Source organism: Astatotilapia calliptera, chromosome 2 (assembly GCF_964374335.1).
Source record: "Astatotilapia calliptera chromosome 2, fAstCal68.1, whole genome shotgun sequence".
Lineage (NCBI taxonomy): Eukaryota > Metazoa > Chordata > Actinopteri > Cichliformes > Cichlidae > Astatotilapia > Astatotilapia calliptera.
Window position 1 is genome coordinate 12,430,357 of NC_137423.1, and position 22,785 is coordinate 12,453,141.

General features: G+C 42.4%; 1 protein-coding gene across 8 annotated transcripts in view; it reads right to left on the reverse strand.

The window, feature by feature from the left end:
* LOC113032114 (protocadherin-1-like) overlaps window positions 1-22,785 on the reverse strand; it is a 281,958-nt gene that overhangs the window by 232,274 nt on the left and 26,899 nt on the right. Inside the window, exon 4 of one of the 8 annotated variants that reach the window (XM_080305579.1) lies at window positions 1,848-8,100. The exons of the other annotated variants lie outside the window; for them this stretch is intronic. Within the exon in view, the coding sequence (XP_080161705.1) occupies window positions 8,098-8,100 (3 nt within the window). The 3' untranslated portion in view covers window positions 1,848-8,097. Of the gene's footprint in view, window positions 1-1,847; window positions 8,101-22,785 lie in introns of those variants that run through there. 8 annotated transcript variants of the gene reach the window in all.

Below are 22,785 nucleotides of genomic sequence, written 5' to 3' on the forward strand. Positions count from 1 at the left end.
AATCTGTTTTCTGGAAGATCTAGTGGAAATCTCCATCACAAGTATACAAGGAAGCACTCGGTACATTTCCATCCATCATTTTTGGTTTGCATTTTTAATGTAGTCAAAAAATTAGTAAAGGAAATGCCCTATTTAATCATGTTAATCATGCTCCTGCAGCTTCTTTCCCCCACTGTTTCGGTTCACTCATTGAAGCATCTTCCTCTGCAAAACTTATAAACTCAATGAGCCAAATCCTGAGATACGCAGGATGGTAGTGGATGAAAACCGGCAATTATTTGCATTTCCTTTTGCATATATTCTGGTAATTCGACTAGAGTTTGCATTACATTAGTATGCTAATCTAGGTATTCGGCATCAACAGCTTCCTAACTTTGGAAGTTGCTCATTTTAATTTGGCAGATTTAAATACTGACGACTACTAAAACCTGATATTCAGATGAAGTACGAACAATTTTTTGAACGGAAAAGATATATTTTAATGGCCAGTACAGTTTTGGAGGAACGACTGCAGTAAGCAGTGCTGAGTAGAACATAAAGACATGCTGTTAAATGCTGTTTTTAAGACAGACAATAGAGAGAACAACAGGAAGATCATGCACATTGTATTCCTCGTGCTCACGCTAAACAAATTTAAACAAATGACACACTTTTCTAAAATGCAGCAAATTCACTTTAACTGTCAGCTCAGATTTGCAAATACGCTTTAACATCATTGCCATCTCACCGCTCCACCTTTGACCCCGTGTGTCTGCCGCCGGCTGACCCCTGACTTCCACTACAGACAGGAATCCGTCATCGCCTGCCGACCACCGAGCCGGAGCGTGACCTTTAACTCCATCCCCTTCCTCTATCTCATTAGAGCAACTGTCAGTGGAATGTAAAGGGGAGGCCTCCGTGTGTGTGTTAGCCTCACATCTTATATCACGCAACGTTACAGAAAGCCAATACACATCACATCAGAAGAGAAGGTCAAAGGTCGGAGGTCATAGCAGCCTGTTGAGGCCCAAACTTCACAAACTCATCAACTCTAATGAGCCCCTGTGGTTCCATCAGCTTATAAATGAGACAGTAAAGCAGATTTAAATGACCGCTGTGCTGTTTGTTTGTCATATTTTACCTCATTAACTACAAAAAAGTGCACACACACACACACACACATCACAGCTGACCGGCTTCCTATCATATAATCAGTGTTTACTCTGATTTAATTCCTTCCAGATGGCTGTTCATGTGTCATTTAATTTTTGGCTGTTATAAAAGTCAACCAGCAGAGTTGCAGAAAGTTTCTATTTGTCCTGGCTGCACTGTTTTTTTAAGCACCATTCATAATTACACCCAAATCTTTGTTTTTCTGCAGAAATGTTTAATAGCTGTGTGTATATTCAGTTCATCTGATTAACACTAAATTAAGTGGGGGAGACACACACACACACAGCCACCAACAATTAGGCTAATTAATTCATTTGTGGGGTTCAAGTTTCAATTTCATCATTTTAAATGAGATAATTAACAAGCTGCTTTCTGGGGGGACCTCACGTTCATTTTCACACGTATCGACACAGAGTATTAAGATGCACCCCATCCGCTTCCTGTTTACCTGCCGGGGTTAATTAATGTTGCTTGTTTGGGGAACAGACTAATCATCGAGTTCCACCCACCTCCTCCTCTTGAGCTTGACAGGTTGTCAGTCCACCCACCAGTTGAATATCACTGCTGAAAGTAGGGCTGCTCGATTATGGCAAAAATGATAATCACGATTATTTTCACTGAAATTGAGATCACGATTATTTGACGATATTTATTTAACCCTTTAAGACCTACCATAGAACCAAGTCCACCAGAGCTTATATTATTTTTTTTTTTTTTACATGCTGTAGTGCCATTTGTGGGAGCATTTCAAGTTGCTATACATCAATACAACTGTTATAGCCCATATTTTAATAATATGTATGCATTAAGTCCATAGTAATTACATAAATTGCAAAAAAGTGCAATAAACTACAAAAAAAATTGAAAATCGCTTTTGTTTTGTTTACATATATTTCTACTTGGAGAAATTTAAGAGGCTTATCCCTCAAAACTTTAAATACAATAAAGTTGCAAAAAAATAGTTTCCCACCACAGGAAATTTATTTTGAGTGTCTTCATAGTTTTATTTTGGAGATACAGCAATTTTTATATACTGCAGGAAAAACGAAAAACAATCCTATGATGCAAATTTGCAAAGAAAACAGCATGTGCATCATTTTACTGTGGGAAGTGTTACGAACAGCTGATAGTAACGGCAAAGCGTGTTTCTGGAATATTATGTTTTTGTTCCTGCAAGCGCTTTTTATGCAATTTTTGCAAAGCTATATGTGGAACGAAACCGTGACCGAGGACAAGCTGATGGCATCAGATGTAAGTACAACTCCTCCGGTTTCATATGCAAAACAAATTATTGCGCTAGCTTACACGGTTCAGATTCTACAGGGATTTAAAAATAGTTATGCAAAACGGAGCGTGCTGCTCTGACCGGCTTTAAAGGGTTAACAATAACTTTAAAAAAATAATATAAAATGGTGTGCAACACCACTGAAGTTTTTTTTTTTTTTTTAAACTCTCTTTTCAACCAACGGCAGTCACTCTCCTCTCCAAATAACTTCTGCTTAGCTTTCCGAGCTTCCCTCGGGTCCTCTTAATCAGCGGTCTCCACCCTTTTTTGCGCCACGGACCGGTTTATGCCCGACAATATTTTCACAGACGGCCTTTAAGGTGTCGCGGATAAATGAGGGAGGGGCTAATAATCGGCTCAGTCATTTTTAATGATCGTTGAAAGCCCAGATCGTAATCGTGATTAAAATTCGATTAATTGAGCAGCCCTAGCTGAAAGCCAATAGCAACAAGCCGACGGTGTGTGGGAAATTATCGTGACAGCCTTGTGAGGTTCAGTAATAAAGTTCAAAAACTGCATTCATAAAACGATTAATCAGAAGTCAAAGATCACACCCCTTCAAGGTCGTGTTCTTGTGCATCTTTGGACCGCTTCAAGCACAGCTACTAATTTTATATCACTCTGTGTACATCACACTGGTCGCTTTTCCTTCACATGACAACTGACTGTCCACAATGTCCACAGTATCTCAGCCCAAAGGCAGCTCATTAAATGAACAGAGTGGCCAGGAGCATGCTGCTCGCCGTCAACCCCACATTCATGACGTTGTGCACTGAATTCGTCCACCAGGCTCAGCTGGGTAACATGGGTTCTATTGTATCAGTCCAATGTGCGCCTCTGTTTTTTGACCACATCATCACAGTTTTTGCTCACCACCTACTTGACTTGCCTCCCGGGGACCATTTTGCCTTCCCCAGCATGAAACCTAAGCTGAAGCCCCTTCTGATCTGGGGGAGGAGAGACTATAATGCATCACAAAGGCACAAGTCCAAGTGGACAGAAATAAGACTTGAAGTGATGCAGAGGTGTGAGAGAAAGCGACCTTGAAGGGAAGATTGACCATACTTACACTGAGTAAAGTTTTTGATGCTTAAACCGCAAAGTCGCAGAACTGTAATACTGCGCCTCGTGCTATATCCTCATCCTCTTGCTGACCTCTCAGTGTCAGGCCGAAACAACCGAAATCCATCCCCTTCCCATGTTCAGGCTAGCGTGAGCAAAACCAGCAGGATGTGGAAAAAGGAGAAGATGAAAGAGAGCAGAGGAGAGCTGCTGGCTTCGCTGCCTCATTACTGACTGCGAGTGTGTGTGTGTGGGAGAGAGGGAGGGAAAGTACGTATATGAGTGTGTATGTGTGTGACAGGTACTCAGCTTGCTACACAGCATGCTCAGGAGGTCAGTTAGGTCAAAGGTTGTGGGTGGTCACTTCCTATCCATTAGCAGGAAAAGGATAAAAAGACCCTCATCAATCACCCAACACCTGGTCGCCTGGTAACCAGCACCACCTGCAGCATCCAAACCCCAGGAGCGCCATGGGAGCGACCTCTGACCCCAGAGAGGAAGATTTTCCTTTAACAGACTGCATTGGTGGAAATATTGCAGTGAAACCACCTCTGAAAGTGAAACCTTCCCTTCGGCCTTGTCAAACAGCAGAACAAGCAGGGATGCACTGTTCCAAAGTGGCAGATCAGTATCAGCACTCAGCCTCATTAAGTGGATCTAGTATCAGCCTTGATGCGAGCGGTCTGCATAAATGCAGTTTCCTTGTCAGTGTCATAAAATTCAGGGTTTCGGGAATCATTCAGTCACAGCAGGCTGCTGACTCAGAAAGATTTCAGGCTGTGTGTTGCCCAACATAAAAGTGAGTTTCATGCAGCGAACTGTGCAGGTTATGGAGAAAGAGAGCGCCAGCACTGGGTTAACAGTCACAATCAGAGGAGAAAAAAAGCTGATTTGACAGTTTGTGGTTGTACTTAACAACACACACACACATCTGAATCACACACAGATGAGTGAAGAATGACCAGCTACGGTCACATGATTCACAGCGTCTCTATACTCCAAACATTGACCCTCTGTGGAGGGTACTGTCATCCCGGTAGAGGACACTCCCATTGGGATACTAATGTTTCATCATAGAAAGGCAAAGATAATCGAACAACAACAGCAACAACACACTCTGTTGTTAAACACACTCATTTCCCTCCCCTCCATTACTCTGTCAATGATGTGTTATCTCCTCAACAGAGCGCACACACACACACACACACACACACACACACACACACACACACACACACACACACACACACACACACACACACACACACACACATGCACAACATTTCTCATCATGTTCTAGGCCAATCGATATTCTGATTCCCCTTGAGGCACACAAACACGTGTCAGTCATCCAGTGTGTGTGTGTGTGTGTGTGCACATGTGCCAAGTAACCCAGAAACTTGGGTCCAGAGTGTTTGTCCTGGTTTATATGCTAACCCAGTTTTTTTTTTTGCGCTGATCAGAGATCAATAGCAGCAGTAGGTTGTGAGTTCAATTCCATGCTTATATTTTCACACTGCATACTGCTAAATCTATGAATATTGCAGATCATCTGCCTCCATCTCACCCTATCCCTGTCCTCAACCGTCACACCAACCCTCCATGAATCTTCGCTGAGGTCTTCCTCTTTTCCTCCTGCCTGGCAGCTCCATCTTCATCATCCTTTGGCCTCACCTCTCCGACTCTGAGCCTACCCTCTGAAAAACTCATTTCTAATCCTATCCATCCTGCTCACTTCCAATGAACATCTCCACCTCAGCCTCCTGTCGTTTTGTCATTGGTCTCCAAACCAAACATCACAGCAGGTCTTACTACCACCTTGTAAACTTTCCCTTTCACTCTTACTGCTCTCCTTCTGTCACAAATCACTCCTGACACTTGTCTCCACCCACTCCTGTGCTCTCTTCTTCACCTTTCTTGTGTGCTGTCCATTGTTTTGGATGATTGACTCGAGATATTTAAACATTATCTCTGTCCTTGCATGCTCACCTTTCCATCCGTCTCCCTCTCTTGCTTCTACTGACTTTCCTTCATCTCGTCTCCTGAGCGTACCTCCACCTCTCCAGGCTCACCTCCACCTGTTCTGTACTCTCACTGCAGGTCACAGCTCAGAGCCTGCCCCTGATGTAATCCCACTCCCATAATTACTACATCTAGAGTAAAAACACAAGGATGACAAAGTGTCAGAGTAGCTATGTTCATCTTTTATATACAGTGTAAATAATGCCATGATCACAGTGAAATGTATATTAAATGTAACACTTACCATATTTGATCTGGGGCAACACTGAATCACACTATCAAGAAAGTAGGGAGTGTACCTAAAGTACTGCATGTACAGGTGCAGTTAAGGTTAAGTAGCCAGACTCAGAGATTTATTTTAATAAACTGAGACTTCAAATCTCTATTGTCTTTTCCTCAAGAATAAAAGTTTACATTTCAGAAATAATGACCATCTCATAACTCACTTACTCTTGTGCTGGTGGCTCTGAACTGAAAGGTGTCATGGGAAATGTCAGAAACACACAAGGTAACACGAGACACAAACAGTATGCGTCATTACTCCTGTTTGTGTTTAAAGAGCTGTTTGTCTCTCTCTCTCACACACACATACATCCTACTTCCTGTCATCATGGAGGCATCAACCAGGACAGCACTGACTGACTGACTGCGGAGTAAATGAAGATACGATGACACTGTGAGGAACGTCACAGCAGCAGCACTGCTCCTCGATCACAGATTCATGGCAGACGTCAGACGAACCCAGACTGCATCCTCACCGTTGCTATGCATCCAAGATGTGTCTGCAAGAAGCCTTTTAGACATACGAATTCAGGCACTTCCCATATGAAATACAGCAGGAAGTGTTGGTGGAAACACACAAATGAAAACCAAATACTTGCCCCAATAACCGGTCTGTAACTGAAGCGAGCTGATGTTTTCCAAGGTGTAACCTCCACAACCAGAACGACTCCGCTGATTGATCAGTGCTCCTGCTGTCACTATTTTCCACTCTCTCAATGCAATCAATATATATAACCAACATTTATTTGGGGCTGTTGCTTCTGCTGAAGACCGTCTGTCACGCTCATCTCCTGTCAGCAGCAAAATTAAAAGACTGTATTTACCTTCATTTATTGCTTCGTTCGTGTTTTTGTCCACAGACCGAGTTTCACTGTGTACTTGCTGCAGGGAATATTTGAACACTTCCAGAGTGGCGAGCACCCATGAGACTGTTAATGGCTGACTCTGCATCATTAATGTATTCATTTTACAGTGTGATGATTGATGATGACGTCACAGTTAAAGGAACAATACACTTGGTTTAAACTATAAATGGTTAAAAAGTGGTTTAAAAGGTGAAATGTCCTGTTGTTGAACAGACACAGTACTAGTACTAAAATTACTTTTACTGTAGTATCATTAGTACTCACACAGTAACTACTTCTTCTTGCAGCAGCTCCATTTAGGAGTCTCATATACCCACTGTCACACCAACTCTCTGCATGCCCTCCTTCACTACACCCATGAATCTTCTCTGAGCTCTTCCTCTCCCCCTGCCTGGCAGCTCCATCTTCATCATCCTTTGTCCAGTATGTCCACTCTCCGTCCTCTGCACATGTCCAAACTGTCTCAGCCTCTCTGATCTGAGCTGTCCCTCATCATGAGTGAAGACTACATGTGCACTCATTTCTATTCCCGTCCTTCCAGGCAACAAAAGTCTTAACATCTTCAACTCCACCAGATAAATAATTAGCTTGTTCTGAACTTTGAGTTAAACTTTCGTTTGCAGGTTAAATTAGCCTGATTAAATAAGCCAACAGCAGAGATTTGTGTGCTCCATGTTAACCTGCATGACCATCAGTGCCTTCAGTTTGTTGCCAGTTGTGTGATAATAGAACTAAAGTTACATTATTTTTATTGCTTCTGTTAAATGTTGAATCTCGCTTTATAAAAGTGTTATTTTTGTATCTAAATGTCTCCATTTTTGCAGTTTTAAAGTTTTCCTCACACGCCTGGAGGAAAAACTGAATATTTTAACAGCAGGCGAATATATAGAGTGTAAAAATGCTGCAATGAGCTTATTAAACATTTATCACGTTTTTTGTTTATTTACTCTTTAAAGTTCCCAAATTCACCCGTGTTCAATGCAGACAAACAGAACATGACCTGGTTGCTCTTAATGGTGACAGCCCTGCAAAAACCTGCAGATTTTTCAGATCAGACCGGCAAAGGAAAAGCGCCACAGCGTACTACTGAATTACATTTTTACAGCTTCAGGAAACATGCTCTCAGCACACACTCTGTCCTCCCTGCAGGCAAACATTAGCATTGTAAATATGAGTGGCCAGCCAGCAGAGCGGTGAACTATTGAGATGAACACCAAGCAGCTGCTGATGTGAAAACTGGGGGTAGAAAGCAACAGCAGCAGAATGGTGACAGGAAACAGGAAGTTCCCAGCAGGATAACGTCACAGCGGTAGACAGAAGAACGAAACCACGTCGCCCCCGTCAGACTCCTCATGCGGACAAATCGATGGTGGCGTTTGCTCAGGAACTGCAGAATTTACTCAGCCTCTGGCTGATCAATGGTGCGGTTTACTGAGGAGATTCAAGACAGACAGCAGTGGGATTGTTAGAGAGGACGGATAATGAGGGAGGGTGCTGAAGTAAAATAATAAGCACAAAAGAATGAGGAACGAGTATAAACAACAACCATGAATACATCTCCTCCTGCTTAAGATGCAGTCCGCCTCAGGATAAAACCAGCAGTGAGAGAACACTGCAACACCATCACCTTCAGAATAAAATATTGTGAAATTCCTTCAGTGAATTAAAACATCCATTTTATCCGTTGAAACTAACAGATGTTTGGACTTTAAATCTGTCCCTAATTAAATCCCCGTGCCTCTCCTCCTGACCGGAGTAGTGGCAGCACAGCCAGACAAGCACAAGCTCCAGGCCAACAAAACAGCTGAATGGCGGTCACCTGCTGCAGCACAGTTTGACCACAGCGATCCTGGCCTGATCCTCAATCTGAGTTGTAAACACCGTTAAGCACTTTTGCTTTTGCCCAACAATTCATAGTTACATAACCAAAGCTGACAAAAAGCATTGGACCTTCAAAACACACCCCAAGCCTCTTCAGTCCCCTCCATTAGCAGGTCTCACATAGTCATTCCAACTTTTACTGGGCGTTCTGTTATTATTCATTTTAGCAACTCTCCAATCCATAATCCATACTCATTGTTAACTCAGGCTCGGCAGGAGTGATGATCACCTTAGCTGCATTAAACTGTGTGTCAGTCAAACTCAGTAAACCCAGAATTTTGCACTATGAGCCATAAGATCATTAATCCACTGAATTGTTTTCCACAACACAACTTTCCTAACATTATTTCAAGTCCATGAACACGACTTCAGTCGGCAGTCCTGTGTGCTGATTGAAAGGCAGATGAGCCCACATTTAGAGTTTGGTGAGATTGTCCACGAGTGAGTCATCTCGACCTTTGAAGTCACGCATGTGACAGATTTTCACACATTATTTGTATGATTTTTAATTCAAAATGTCACTCGGTTAAGGCGTTAAAAACACCTTTGCTAGAATTAGAAAAAGATCATGACTTGGGTTACCAGATCTTTCAAAAGTTTGTTTTCTTGGTTGGCATGGCGACACCTCCCCACTTTCTCTACCCGTCAATGAACGCCAAAAAAAGGATTAATTTCTTCATGACTATTTCACAAACTGCAGATGAGACTGGGATGACTCACTTTACAGTAACTTCAATGTTCTTTAAGAATAAAATGAGGTAAGGTCACTGAAAAAAAAAACAGTGAAATTCAGGGTATGACAGGGATGGATGACGTTTGGTTTCAAATATAATTTTTAAGAACTGTGAACAGCGCGAGGCTGCTCACAGTTCCATTATATTAAATATAACCTGCTGAACTGCTGCGTCCTGACATTAAAAAAAATGTGTTTTATTTGTCACAACCTTCACCTCCAAATGTTCATTTTTACTGTCTAACATAGTCTTCTTTCTTTTAGACTGCAATTCCACTCAATAACTGTGGAATTTGAGTTTAATAAGGAACAAAAATGAGTCCCATGCTCATTATTAAACTCAAATCAAATTTATAAACTGGCCGGATAATAAAAAGGAGATGTTTTAAATTAAAACAACAGTTCTATATTTCCATTAAGCTAAATAGAAAGGATAAATTGATTCCAGTAAATTCATGGAGAGTGCTTCATAGTGAGCTCAGCTACAGCCAGGTTAATGCTTGATAGCTTCAGTTAACATCATATTGTTTGAAGCACTGCATTTCTAAAATTCTATTGGACTCCTTTAAAAATGTTCAAAAATCAATGCAGCAGAACAGAAGATATCATCCTTTTTATTCCCAGCATCCTTTTTCCCAGTGCCCGTTTTACCCACAATGCAACCTGGCTACCAGCAGTTCAGTTGGAGATTAAAGTGTGTTGTAATAGTGGCTTCCAATGTAGTAATGCATCAGGCCCTACACAGCTCCTCGTGGAGACACGAAAGGCTTCATATTTTCACATGTAGTCTTCACTCTTTGATGAGTCGAACTGGCGGAGCTCCCCTTTAATCTCACCTACAAAGATTGGCTTTGTGTTTTTTTGCCAACTCGTGCAGCACAAGTCAATCTCATCATATGCACGAGTTCGAGGAAAAGAGAGTTGTCCAGCTGCATGTTTTTACAGGACTTTGATAGCATTTTTATGCATTTTAAAATACGTGCTTCATAAAAATTGCATGACTGGCAGTGAGAGATCAAACAAGGGGGGAAAAAAACCTGCTGAGATTTTTTTTGCATTCAACACTTTTCTGTGACTCTTTCATCCAAAGAGAAATACTACTGAGGTTCAGCACAAAGACGCACACCTCACTGACAGCCCGGAGTTCAAAGGTCGCAGGTGGAATCATGCACACAAAATATGAGCAAACATTTCAGACTCCAGAGAGGAACGATGATGACGATGGTGGAGGATGGAAGAAGAGCTGAGTCTTAGTGTTTGTAGCCCTGAAACCAGAGCTCATTTAAACTTAATCAGGCACGCTGCTAACTGCTAACTTATTTAAATGTGCTGTTCTTCTCAATCTTTTGGTTTCTCGTCTTCACTGAGAGCAGGAAGCATACTCGGGGATGTGGCACCCCAACCAGATACTTTAGCTCATCTTCCTCCCAATCAACGGGATCACCACGGAAAGAGTCACCTGTCCCAGATGCCACAGGGCAAGAGGTGGGGTGGACAGGACACCGGGGCTGTCACAGGACTAAAACAGAGAGACAGACGCCCATTCACACCTGCAGGCAATTTAAAATTCCCAGTTAATCTAACACCACTGACTGCATGCCTTTGAACTGTGGGAGGAAGGCAGAGTGCTCGGAGAGAACCCCCACACACGGAGAGGATGCAAACTCCACGCAGAAGGGTCCTGACCAGGTCATGCATTGGAACCCAGGATCTTTTTGTGAGGCAACAGGTATCAATGTTTGAGTCAGAAACTGTTTCCCAGCTTTGGGTTGGTCATCATCATCTGTCCATCTTTGGGAAGCTTCTACTCAACCTACATAAGGTTTACAGGCTATCTTTGACTCTATTATTTGCCATCCCACGCTCATCTATGCCGTTCATCTTTCACAGCCACCCATGAGTGACAGGCATGGCCATAGATGACTGCAGACTACAGTTTAGACTCTGTTTCTTTTCATCTTCAATACAAGTAAAAACAGTTGCATGGGTCAAAGGTCAATCCAGAGTTGTCTCTAACCGTTAGTCAAAGGTCAACCTGCAGGTCAGGTGTAACTCGTGTTAACAGCATTCAGCAGATTTAGCAGCACGTCACACTACAGATGATTGCTGAATATAATGAGACAATTACACTCTGTACACCTCACCTCTAATGCAAACACACACACATTCTCCTTGATGCACACACACGCTAACACACACTCACACACACAAATGCCTGAGCAGCAGTGAAGGCAGTTAAGTGTTTCTCTGAGGCGTTTAGGGACTTTCTGCCTCTTCCAGCTGTCAGAACCGAAACTGAATGATAGACGGTGATTGGCTATGGCTGCCAAGTGTGCACGTATGTACACATGCACGCACACACACACTCACACACACACTTTCCTGAAACTGCTGGTGAAATATTCAGTGTGCTGTGCTCACTGAAGGCAGCTCATCTGCCTCAAGACATTTACACCTCATTTTGCCAATTTAGAATGGCATCCCTCCTCCAGCCTGATGCGCGTGCGGGCACACACACACACACACACACACACACCAAACACACAAACACACATTTTTATAGAGTAAAGTAAGGCTCGTTAATTCCAGCCTCGGTGTACTTCTCCAGTGCTAACTCCACTCAGTAGTTCTCCAAGGCAACAAAGCTAATCACTAAGCTAAAATACAGTATGCACACATACGCATATAAAATGCACAGTGTGGCAAATTTTTATGTGTGATGGCGCTGTATGAAGCAGCAGGATAATTCGTTAGGACATTGAGCTCCTACATTATATCTCGCTTTAGCGCTGTGTGCACCCTTTTGGGCAGGTGCGTGCGAGAAAATGGTCATCGGACAACCAAAAGCAGCCCAGCACCCAAAACTGCTGCCGTGAGGTGCATCCGGGTGACGGAGCACAGCTCAGCACTTTTGATGCCTGTGTGAAACACAAAACTATGAATAATTTTAATTAAAATTCAATACTTTAAATAACATAATGTGTTTATACTCAAATCCTCCCACACACACACAAAACAAAATCCACCCACATGCACACAAAGCGTGCACTGCCTTGCATACAAACTCCACATTTGGCTGCTTTTGGTTCAGTTTTGAGGCTTCTGTCACACAGACCTGGCAACCCTGCAGCCGGATTCTTGATGAGGAGCAGTGAGGGAGGAGCGTTCTCCTTAAGTGAAGGAGAACGTTTGCCTGGACGTTTGCCTCGAACAAAACCTGGACATGTCAAAAGTGAAATAGGTTGTTTTGGGTTTATAAGCCACTTTTGCTGTTTGAACTAAAGATGTGATAGATTTTGCTAGACAATACAAGCTAAATTATCTAAAAAGTTCACAATAAACTAGATATGCAAATCCAACAATGATGCTAACAAATAAACTGACCCACTATGCACAAAGAAGGAGAAAAAGGACAGTCTGCACCCACAATTACAGCAGTTCCAGGGCTGAACTAGACCTTCTTGGCTAGAGTATTTTGGCCATGAGGCTGAAGTCCTGTTAGCACACAGAGTTCATCACTGAAACTGAGAAAGCAGCTCTGTATTTACCAGGCAGAAACCAACAAACCCAGCAGGTTAAAAGGAAAACTAATTTGTTTTCAGAAGCAGATCTGATACTTCATGCTCTTCATGTGTCTCTGCAAATACCCATCCTCTCCATTCCAACAGATTTGCAGTTCCCCTTGCCTTTGCAGAGCCAGTAAAAACTTTATCTAATGTGGGACGAGCCTGACGTGACAGCTCAGGAGAAGAACGTCATCAGCCAGTGCCTCATACCATGTTTTGTTGCTCTGAATGGTCAAAGGGCTATCCGACTGTATGCAGAGACATTTTGGCCTGAGATCGCTGATTTCACCTTTAGGAAACTGAAATGAAGAAAGAGGATCCGTGTTTTAAAAGCACCTGCACGCCTCTGGCTTTTTTTCTGTGATATACACCAACTGCAACTGAGGTTCACAAAATTAGCAGATGCTTACCTCTCACAGACAGTCCACTGTTTCTGCCTGAGCTGCCAGGCAAGCAAACATTATGGACTATGACAACTACTCCACTGAGAGACCTGCCTCGGCCAAGACCTCCACACTCGCTTTCTCCTTCCCACGTGCACTCACTGTGCACGCTAGCTGTGGTCAGAGGAGCATCAGCAAACATTATTCTTCAGGGGCAGGCTATGGGGCACATGCATTTGTCCTCTCAGATGGCTGGAGGTCTCATCGTGAAATCAGCTGCCAGATAGTCGTTTATTATTTACCATGCTTTGTGTAAGCTATCAAAAAGTAAATGATCCCTTCACCCTTTTCAGGCTCTGGTTAATAATTATTAACACTTCAGGCGTCACAATATTTTCTGACCAATGTTTCAAGACATAAAGAAGTGATTTAAACACACCTCTGATTCGGATGACTCGGAGGTAAAAACACACAAAAAGGAGGACATTGGCCTTTTTCCCATTAATGAGTAAAGCTGTTTGATCTTCAGTGAAGACACAACATCTGAAGCCCTTTTCAGACAGACAAATGAACACACTGTGAAGATCAGCAGTCGGTCGGCGGATCAGTCAAACCAAACTACCCAGAAGCCCCTGCAGCAGCATGCTGACTCGCCATGTGTTTATTTATCAGTTTTCAGGGATCGCTCCATTGGCTGCTCAGCCACCCGCAACATCGCATAAGGAGCCGGCAGGAGGGCAGGAAGACCGAACAAATGGACACCGTGTTGGAGGACGCGGGAGAGGGCAAGACAAAGATTTTACCTGTCTCACACGCACACAGGTAAACACAGCTTCACAGCATGACCTCAGACTGTATGCAAAGTGCAATGCAAACACGGGTAAAAGGAGATGCTTGTGTGTGTGTGTGTGTGTGTGTGTGTGTGTGTGTGTGTGTGTGTGTGTGTATTCATATCCCTGCATGCCCAAACATGTCTGTGCTTCCACAGAAAAGGGTTCAGCCTGCCCTGTCATTATGTTGCTATGACGACACTGACAGGTTGCAGTGAGGATGGTTGTAAGTGTTTTTATGAATTCAGGTGTGTCATCACTCCATTCTTCTCTCTGTTGTCACCTATAGTCTCTCTGCCTTCTGAGTATTTCCCTCCATCACTTTATGTATTTTTAGTGAGTGACAGGACACAGAAAACACACACACACACACACACACACAGTGGACTCTCCCAAATCTCATTAACAAACCTTCGAATCGGTGGTTGTAGATTAAAAATGGATCAAGACTCTGCAGCAGCTGCTCGGCCTCTTTCCTCATCTCTGGATTTCAGTCAGATTTTTGGACTTTTGAGGTAAATTAGAGGTCCGATCCCAGAAGGGGGAGTTTTAAAGAGAATTATTAAACCAGAAGAAGGAAGTGTTATTTTGTACTAAATCGCACCGTCTTTAAACATGGTGATTATGCTTTTATTTGTACTCTTTACACACTTTTTACCAGCGGGCAGTTTTATTTTCTGCATGTAATCACTGTGAAAAGCTCTTTAGTCAGCCTAAATATTTTGTCTCTAAAACATTGATATTTAAGGGGTTTTTCTGTGGTTATCTTCTTTAGGGATTCATTTTCCAATTACTCGATTGATTTTTTTTCTCTCTATATACTGTTTGAAAAATGGAAAAATGCTTATTGTTTCCCGGCATCCATCATATTAAATAAACACAAAGGTGTGGAAGAACACGACCTTGGCTGTTACAGCAGCAGAGTAATGATATGGTATCACTGTTGTATGAACACGTATTTCATAAAGCTGCAATGATTGGATGTACCCCTGCTTTTGGCCACGGTTTCAAAATTTATTTGCAGCATTTTCAAAGGCCCGATGTGATTTAATAATGTTGTTAGCACAGGGAACGCAGTCTGCCTCAACAAATCTTCCTGTCTATTTACTGTTCCACTCCAAGTCGTTATTGATTATTTCGTGTATTGATGAGGTTGTTTGTTGGTGTTTTTTTAGTTGTCAGAGTGCGTCAGAGCAGATAAAGCGTCCGCTGGCTTCTTTGGAAATAAACATTAAGAGGCAGCTATGCTCGTTCAGTTTCTGACAGCAGCTGAGGAGAGAACACGAGCGCTGCTGTCCGACAAACACGGACCAAGAGCAGATTTGTTATTTTCTGTTTCTGAGCTTGTGCAGCGGCTTTAACGGGATTCGCACAAACCTTCAGGGAAATTTTCGGCTCCCCTCCCCAAAAGAAAGAAAGAAGCAAAAGAAAAAGTCGCAGATGTGAAGCTGTGTGTTAACATCCGACCTCAATCCTCTAATTTAACCTCCAGAGATTAGTCCGAGCCACTAATCCAGACTGAAGCAGAGGGAGAGAAGAGAGAGAGAGGCAGAGTCCCGATATTTGATGTATTAGTCATGTATTTTTGTCTTTTTTTATTCAAATATATTGTTGTCAGCAGTGAGACCTCTCATTCCAACCAATAAAGCAGATGGAAGTGAAATGAAAATAAAGACGAGATGAAATGGAAGATGGGGAGCTGAGGTCGGCCAGAGGATTAGAGCGAGAGAGAAACAGCTGTTATAATCGGGCACACACACACACACACACACACACACACACACACACACACACACACACACACACACACACACACACACACACCAGGCTGCAGTTGAAGGCCTCACTGAACCCTCCTTAAATACTTGAACCAAGATCTGTGCTGCGAGCTGAACTCTCATTTGAAATATGGATGAGCAATAAAACTCAATCACTGATTGTATCATCCTGTTTAATCTGCTACTTCATTAGATTTGGAAAAATATTTTGGACCAAATGCAGGCTTATTGTGAGCTGCTGTTACACGTTATTGCTATTACGGTTTCCAAAGGTACTGCTTGCATTTACATCCCAGTGACATTTACCCCTATTGGCCGTAGTAATTGATGATAATGTGAGTAATGTGTCGATATTGTAGAGCTGTTTGAGGGCAGATAGAAGTGTCCACAAAATGCTGTGCATGACAGCAGCTAGCTTCTCTTCTTTCTTTTACTGCTATCAAGTGACATAAATGAGGAAGTTATTTATTTCTGTAATGTGATCATTGTTGTGGTTTTTCAATTAATTTAAGGAAGTTTATTTAGGGAAGTTAAGTTGTGGGAAACAATGCAAAGAAGATAAACAGGAGACAGAATGCGTGGATGATCATGAGCTGAAGTTAAATCATGAAAATTAAAAACATCTGGGAGGAGTTTCCAGTGCTCTACAAACAGCAGACAAGTGGACGGTGTTGGGGAAAGTTGGATCAGGCTTGCTAGGATCGCCGATGGCTTACAAGAGTGTGACACTTGTGTGGAGAAACTCCTTTTGATTTGATTTTGTCTAAAAAAGTTGGTGTTTGTGGTCCTTAAAACGCCACTAAACCACTAATTATGTTTTTTTTTTTGTAACATCGAATTACTTGAACAAAGAAAAAAGGAATCGTTTCACAGAACAAAAGTTCAAATAATCCAAACTGGTGGCCATGAGTAAAACACTGAGGACTCCTCGCATCCTGCTGACTGGTAACAAAATGCAACCAGGAAGAGGAAGGAAGAAGAAGAGGAGGAAGCAAGAGCAAAGCGAAAGGATGAAGAATGTGGATGAGATAAAAGCAGAGAGGTGATGAGAGAGGGAGATAAAGAGAGGGAAAGAGGGGGAAGGAGAGAGGAGACGAGTGTTTCCTATCCAAACAGACACTTCAGATGATATGGAGAGAAAATGCCGAGTAAAAGAACGACAACATCTCCCTCCCTCTTTCTGTTTCTCTTATCTCCTCTCCACAGTCTGAGCAGAGGAAGGAGAGGTGATTCAAGGTGAAGTACGAGGTGGTCATACTAAATAAAAAGAGAGGAGACAGAGGGACGACAAGAGAGAAGGAAAGAAAGAGAATGAAAGTTTGGTCGAGGCAGAAATGGAGAGTAAGAAGAAAACGGCGAGGAGATGGGAAAGGAAAGACAGGATGAAAGACCGGGAAGAGAAAGAGGATGGAAGGAAGGAAATAAATGAAAAGAAATATAGAACGCAAGATAATAAGGAAGGAAAAAAGGGCGCCGAGAAATGAGAGAAGGTGGATGAGGGCGAAGGAGGTGGAAGGAATAAGAGAAAGGAAAGACAATGAGAGAGTATAAGCAGGAGAAAAACGAGAGGAAGGAAGGATGAACGAGAAGTATTTTGCCAACAAGGATGGAAGCCCCTTTGCTCTATAAAACCTCTCTGAGCTCAGTCGACCACTGCGTCATTTTCTGCCTCAGTGCTGAAGCAGTTAACCAACACACACACACACACACACACACACACACACACACACACACACACACACACACACACACACACACACACACACACACACAGAGCAAGCCACCCTCTGCCCTCGTCACGCTCTGCCCTGCAGGGTCCAGGGATTTTATGACTGGCAGAGGCGTGTGTGTATCTGTATCTGAGTGTGTGTGTGTGTGTGTGTGTGTAGGTGTGTGTGTAGGGAGGAGGAGACATAAAGTAGCAGCACAGAGCTAAAAACAGTCTTTAAACCTGAAGCCTGCAAAGCGTAAAAGTGTGTACGGAGGCAGAGGATGAGGATGATTGAGATGAAGATTACAAAGTGGACTGAATGTGATGAAGAGCAGAAATGAGGATCAAAGGAAAACTTCTCGCTACCAACACACTCGGTCAGAATCAAAGCCAGGCTGACTTAAGATCCTGTCTTGCTGTAAAACATGCGATGTAGGCGAGAAACAACAAGAACAGCACTCGGCTAGTGAAGGCTACATATTAGCTTTAGCTAAAGCTCGTTTTTGTTGCTATAATACCTGAAGACAAGATTTTTTTTTCATCACACAAAACCCTCAAAAACCTCCACGCAGGCTTTGAGGGTTTTACAGTGAACCTATCCTGCTCATTTCCAGGTCTATTTTTATTCTAGGACTTTACTCGAGTAACTCTGCAGACTAACAGATTTATATCATACTGGTTCATCGGCTCATCCTTAAAAGTCCACCTTCTCTCCTGATTGGCTGACTAGGGGTAACCATTTCTGTTTTTATAAGTGAGCAGTTTCAGGCCTGTGCACCATACGTTTGTCAGTGCGAGCTCTGTCTGTGCAGTTACTAGAGCTACAATTGGAGAACGTCATTATGTGAAATGTTCAGCACATTTAATCTAGATAACTAACAATGCAACATAATCTTCAGTCCATGCTAGTGCAATATTTTTAAACTAATACTTTAACCCAAATCAGATTACCCTCCACATGGTGACTGTTAGGAAGTTTATTTGGGCAAATAAAACTTGAAAGCTAAATTGAATTCAAGTCACGTGTTCTGAAACCACCTTGTTTAGCACGGGACTAAAATGCAACCTTCTTGGCTAGCACAGGCGTTAAACGTGGGTGTAGTCGATGGATTGTGTTTTGGAGAGACTATTTCAGATACCAACGTTTCAGAAAAAACAAAGTTTTATTTTCTTGTTGTTTTTCAACACTGGGAAATCTGTACTGCTTTCCTACTTTCAAAAACGCCGTACCTGCAGCTCTTCACTGTGACGCGCAGCCATCAGTGTAAACAGTGAATGTGTTTCTGCTGTTTGTGCTCGGATCAGAGCCAGGAGATGAACCGCAAGCGGACAGACAGCGACGGAGGATGCAGCTCAGCTCACCTATTCTGCTGCTTCTCCTTCTTGTTTGTCAGGTCAAACAATGAGGCTGCTATTTGACAGATGGGGAGAGAGAGCTGCAGGAAGTAAACACCAAACAGGAAGTTGAACACAAATGAAGGCAACAGTGCAGACCATAGCCTCCGTGTAATGATCAATTACTGTTGTAGGATGGCATTATAATCAAATAACAAGAGGAAGCAAAGGGCTGCTGGTGATTATGTGTTATTTCCTGATTGATGAAGTCATGTTTGTCTCTCTCCCTCGCTCACTCCGGTAGCTGTCACTTCCCTCATCGTCACCTGTCAGTCAGGATGCAGACGGAGGCGGTTGCCGCGGTGACTGCCTGTGACTGTACACTTGGCAGAAGGTCCTTTAACACATCGAGCTGCACTCCCTCTCTAACACAACTCTCCAGAGACTCGCTGCTGACAGTCCTGATTGTCACTTAGCATCTGCTGCCAATTACTGCACTATGTTCCTGAAAATACTGATCCTGATACTATTACGGCTACTGTGACTACTGATACTGATACTACTGTTACTCTTACTTTGGCAAGTACGCAGTAGTGATGCTACTGCTACCGTGACTCCTAATCCCGATGCTCTTTTGGTCTTGGATGCGAGAAATCACGTGTCAAAATATTTATTCCTCTTTTAGATTGGCTGTCATGCCAATAATCTCGTCAATTGCATTTTTTAAATTAAAGCCAGCGTGCGTTTAGTTTTTCACAGAGGTGAACCCCATTCCAATTAAGACAGAAAAAATAGTGGAAGAAGTCATGTTCTCCGCAGAGCTTTTCCATCGTTTGTGCTTTGACTGGAGTTCTTTTAATGAATCTCTGCTCTGTCTTCTTCTTCTTCTTTTGTGGTGGCTTATTGGCAACAACTGGAGAATGAAGTTCCGCTATTCGCATGACAGTAGTGGATGGAAAACTGCATTCATTTGCATTTTCTTTTTGCCAATTTGGATTTCATTTCTGCTTGGAAAGCTGACTTTTATCAAAGTGCCCCTCACCAAAGAAAAGAATGACAAAACCCCTTGTTATTTATGACAAATGTCCAGTTGTGGCAGCCGAAATCTGCTCAAAATGAAGCAGGCTTCAGCTTTGTTGTGTCAGTGTGGAGTCCACATCAAGATCAAGGTCAGCAACACGTGAACCAAACCAATCCCATCCCATCTTTTTGCATTTCTGTTATCCTGCTCTGCTTCTATCAACACAACACAGTCACACTGCAGGCAGCATCCGAGCTGCTGCCGCCACTGCTGATGATAACAATAAGCAGCTATGTTGTGTGTGTGTGTGTGTGTGTGTGTGTGTGCGTACTTTCCTGCAGATAGAGTTCAGCAGCCCGGTGTGCAGAGCAGCTGTACAGCATCTGACCTCTGACCCCACTTACAGGTGTGTATGTGCATGCATGTGTATTATGCGGTGCACATCTGCAGCCCTCTTCTCTCCTGAGTCATACCACCTGCTACCAGCCCAGTCACACACACTCACAAACATAACGCTAACATACATGCTGATATGTGGAGTGAGCGTGTGTCTGTGTGAGGTTTGAGTGTGTCTGCGTGTGTGTTCGTGTGTGTTTTGCACTCGGCTTCATCATCTCCTCCACCTCCTCATTTTTTCCTCTTTACAGGGCCCACACTCCCCCTCCTCTCGTCATGCTTGCATCTACTGTCGCCTGTTTTGTTCCTGTGTGCGTGTGTGTGTGTGTGTGTAAACCCTGAGGCAGGTTTCCATTCCACTTCACTTGTGTTGTTGGAGCAGGTGGCAAGACATCACACACACACACACACACATACATATATATATATATATAGAGAGAGAAATCTATATAAATGCACTGAACACACAATAACACAATAACAAAATTATGTTTCTTGTGTTTTTGATTTCTGGCGCCACATAAAAGTAAAACACAGACACACACACTGATCTTTGTATTGAGTCGTCTCAGTGGCTCGAACACAATCACAGCCCTGAGGGGGCGACCGAGATAGACAGAGATTGAGAGAGAGGCTGAATAAGAGTTCCTTCATGGCTCTCTCGGCTCTCTATGGATTGTTTAAAATAAACTGGCACTTCTCAAAAGGCTAAGATGATTTTATGTTTTCTGAAGATGATTTCACTCCTGTCCTGTTCTTCTTCTTCCCTGAGAGCAAGCAGGAACGTTCTGGTGGCGTCCACTGAAGCACTGAACTGTGATTGAAGTGATTGAAAAATGTTGCTGCTTGTTGTTGTAGTCCCCATTTTGTCACTGCTGCTTTTTAAATTGGCCAAACGGCTCCTGTGAATGGCTCCTGAGCCGTCCTTTGGCTCTCAAAATAAGCTTTTGGCAGGAAACCACGAGAGGTTTTTTTTTTACACCATCACTCTATTTTAATCATTTACTTAACTGTTTTAAAATGTTTAATTCCTCTCCTTTCCGTATACACTAAGACAGAAGAAAATGGTCTACTTTAATTTTATTGGTTTCATCTTAAATTTGAGCCCCAACTTGCTTTGGTCCCAGTTTTATGTATTTTTTTACATGGTATGTGGATGCAAAAACAGCGGCTCTGTGAAACTTTGGCTGCTGATATGGGAAGTGTATGCTGAAATAATGATGGTCAGCAGGTGTTTTGTTCATCACCTTTACCTTTTTGTTTTCATATGTTAGCATGCTAACATTTTCTAATCTCCCAAAGGCTTACTTACAGGTGTGCTAGCTGCTTGTAGACAGACATTTCCACCATGTCAGCAGACGTATCATTTATCATAAGGAGAACAGGAATCTACAAAGTAACTCTCATTACATTGTTTATCTAAAACCACCGAGTTAGCAAGCTAACTAGCCACCACGATAGGTTAGCTCAAACCACATGAGTGGTGCTGATGATACAGAGCTTTTCCCTTCATGTTTGGAAGTTCTGTGATTGTATATTTGTACTGTATATTATATGAGGTACAGCAGGACAAACTGAAGTTGCTGTTTTGCATCATGACATCTTTGGTAGCTTGCGTAATGTTTTCAAAGCTAATGTGGGTTGCTGCTAATAATTCACAGCACTTTGAGGTACACTCTATCTCTGTGTTTATCTTTGAGCTGTAAATTTGCAATTTTGTACATTTATATAATACAACCTCATACAATATAAACTATTTTAATATTGTATATACTGTATATATTACCACTGTGATAGTCTTGCAACTACTCGCACTTTAAATTCTGACTACACCCACACACAAGCTACACAAGCACTTGTTTTACTGTTTTACTATATTCTACGCTCAGAGTTAAGTTTATTCTTATTTTAGATAGTTGTTTATTTAGTTGTTTGAAGGGAAGCTGGAAGTAAGAATTTCATTGCTTTGTGTAACCACTTGTGTTTTGCAGTGTATAAGACAATTAACTTGAATCTCGCATTTTTAAGTCATTATAAATTTCATAGTGTAATTATTAGTGTGTACGTTTTAAAAGACTCAGACTGCTGGCTTGTTGTTCTTAGAGCTTTCAGCTCTCAGGCTGATTTTCTGTGGGACCAGCTTTCAGTCTGGGTTTATTAGACAGATGCTTTTTCTACTTTTAAGATTTGAGCTAAATGTAGTCATACTTACAGGTATCCAAATCCTGTGGCAAAAATAACTGGACAAATATTTTGAATTTTAAACAAGATGAACGGTTCTCTTCCTCTTAAACTGGAGGAGGTGACTCTCCAGCAGAACCTCAGACTCATTTAATGTGTCCTATAAACACCTGAGCGAAACGTTCAGATGCTAATCTCCTGCCATCCGAACAGAGTGTGAACTGTTTAAATCAGTTATTTCAAGGAGAGCTGGTACTGGGTGTCTTCATGAATCCAATAATTTGATGTAATTTGAGGAGTG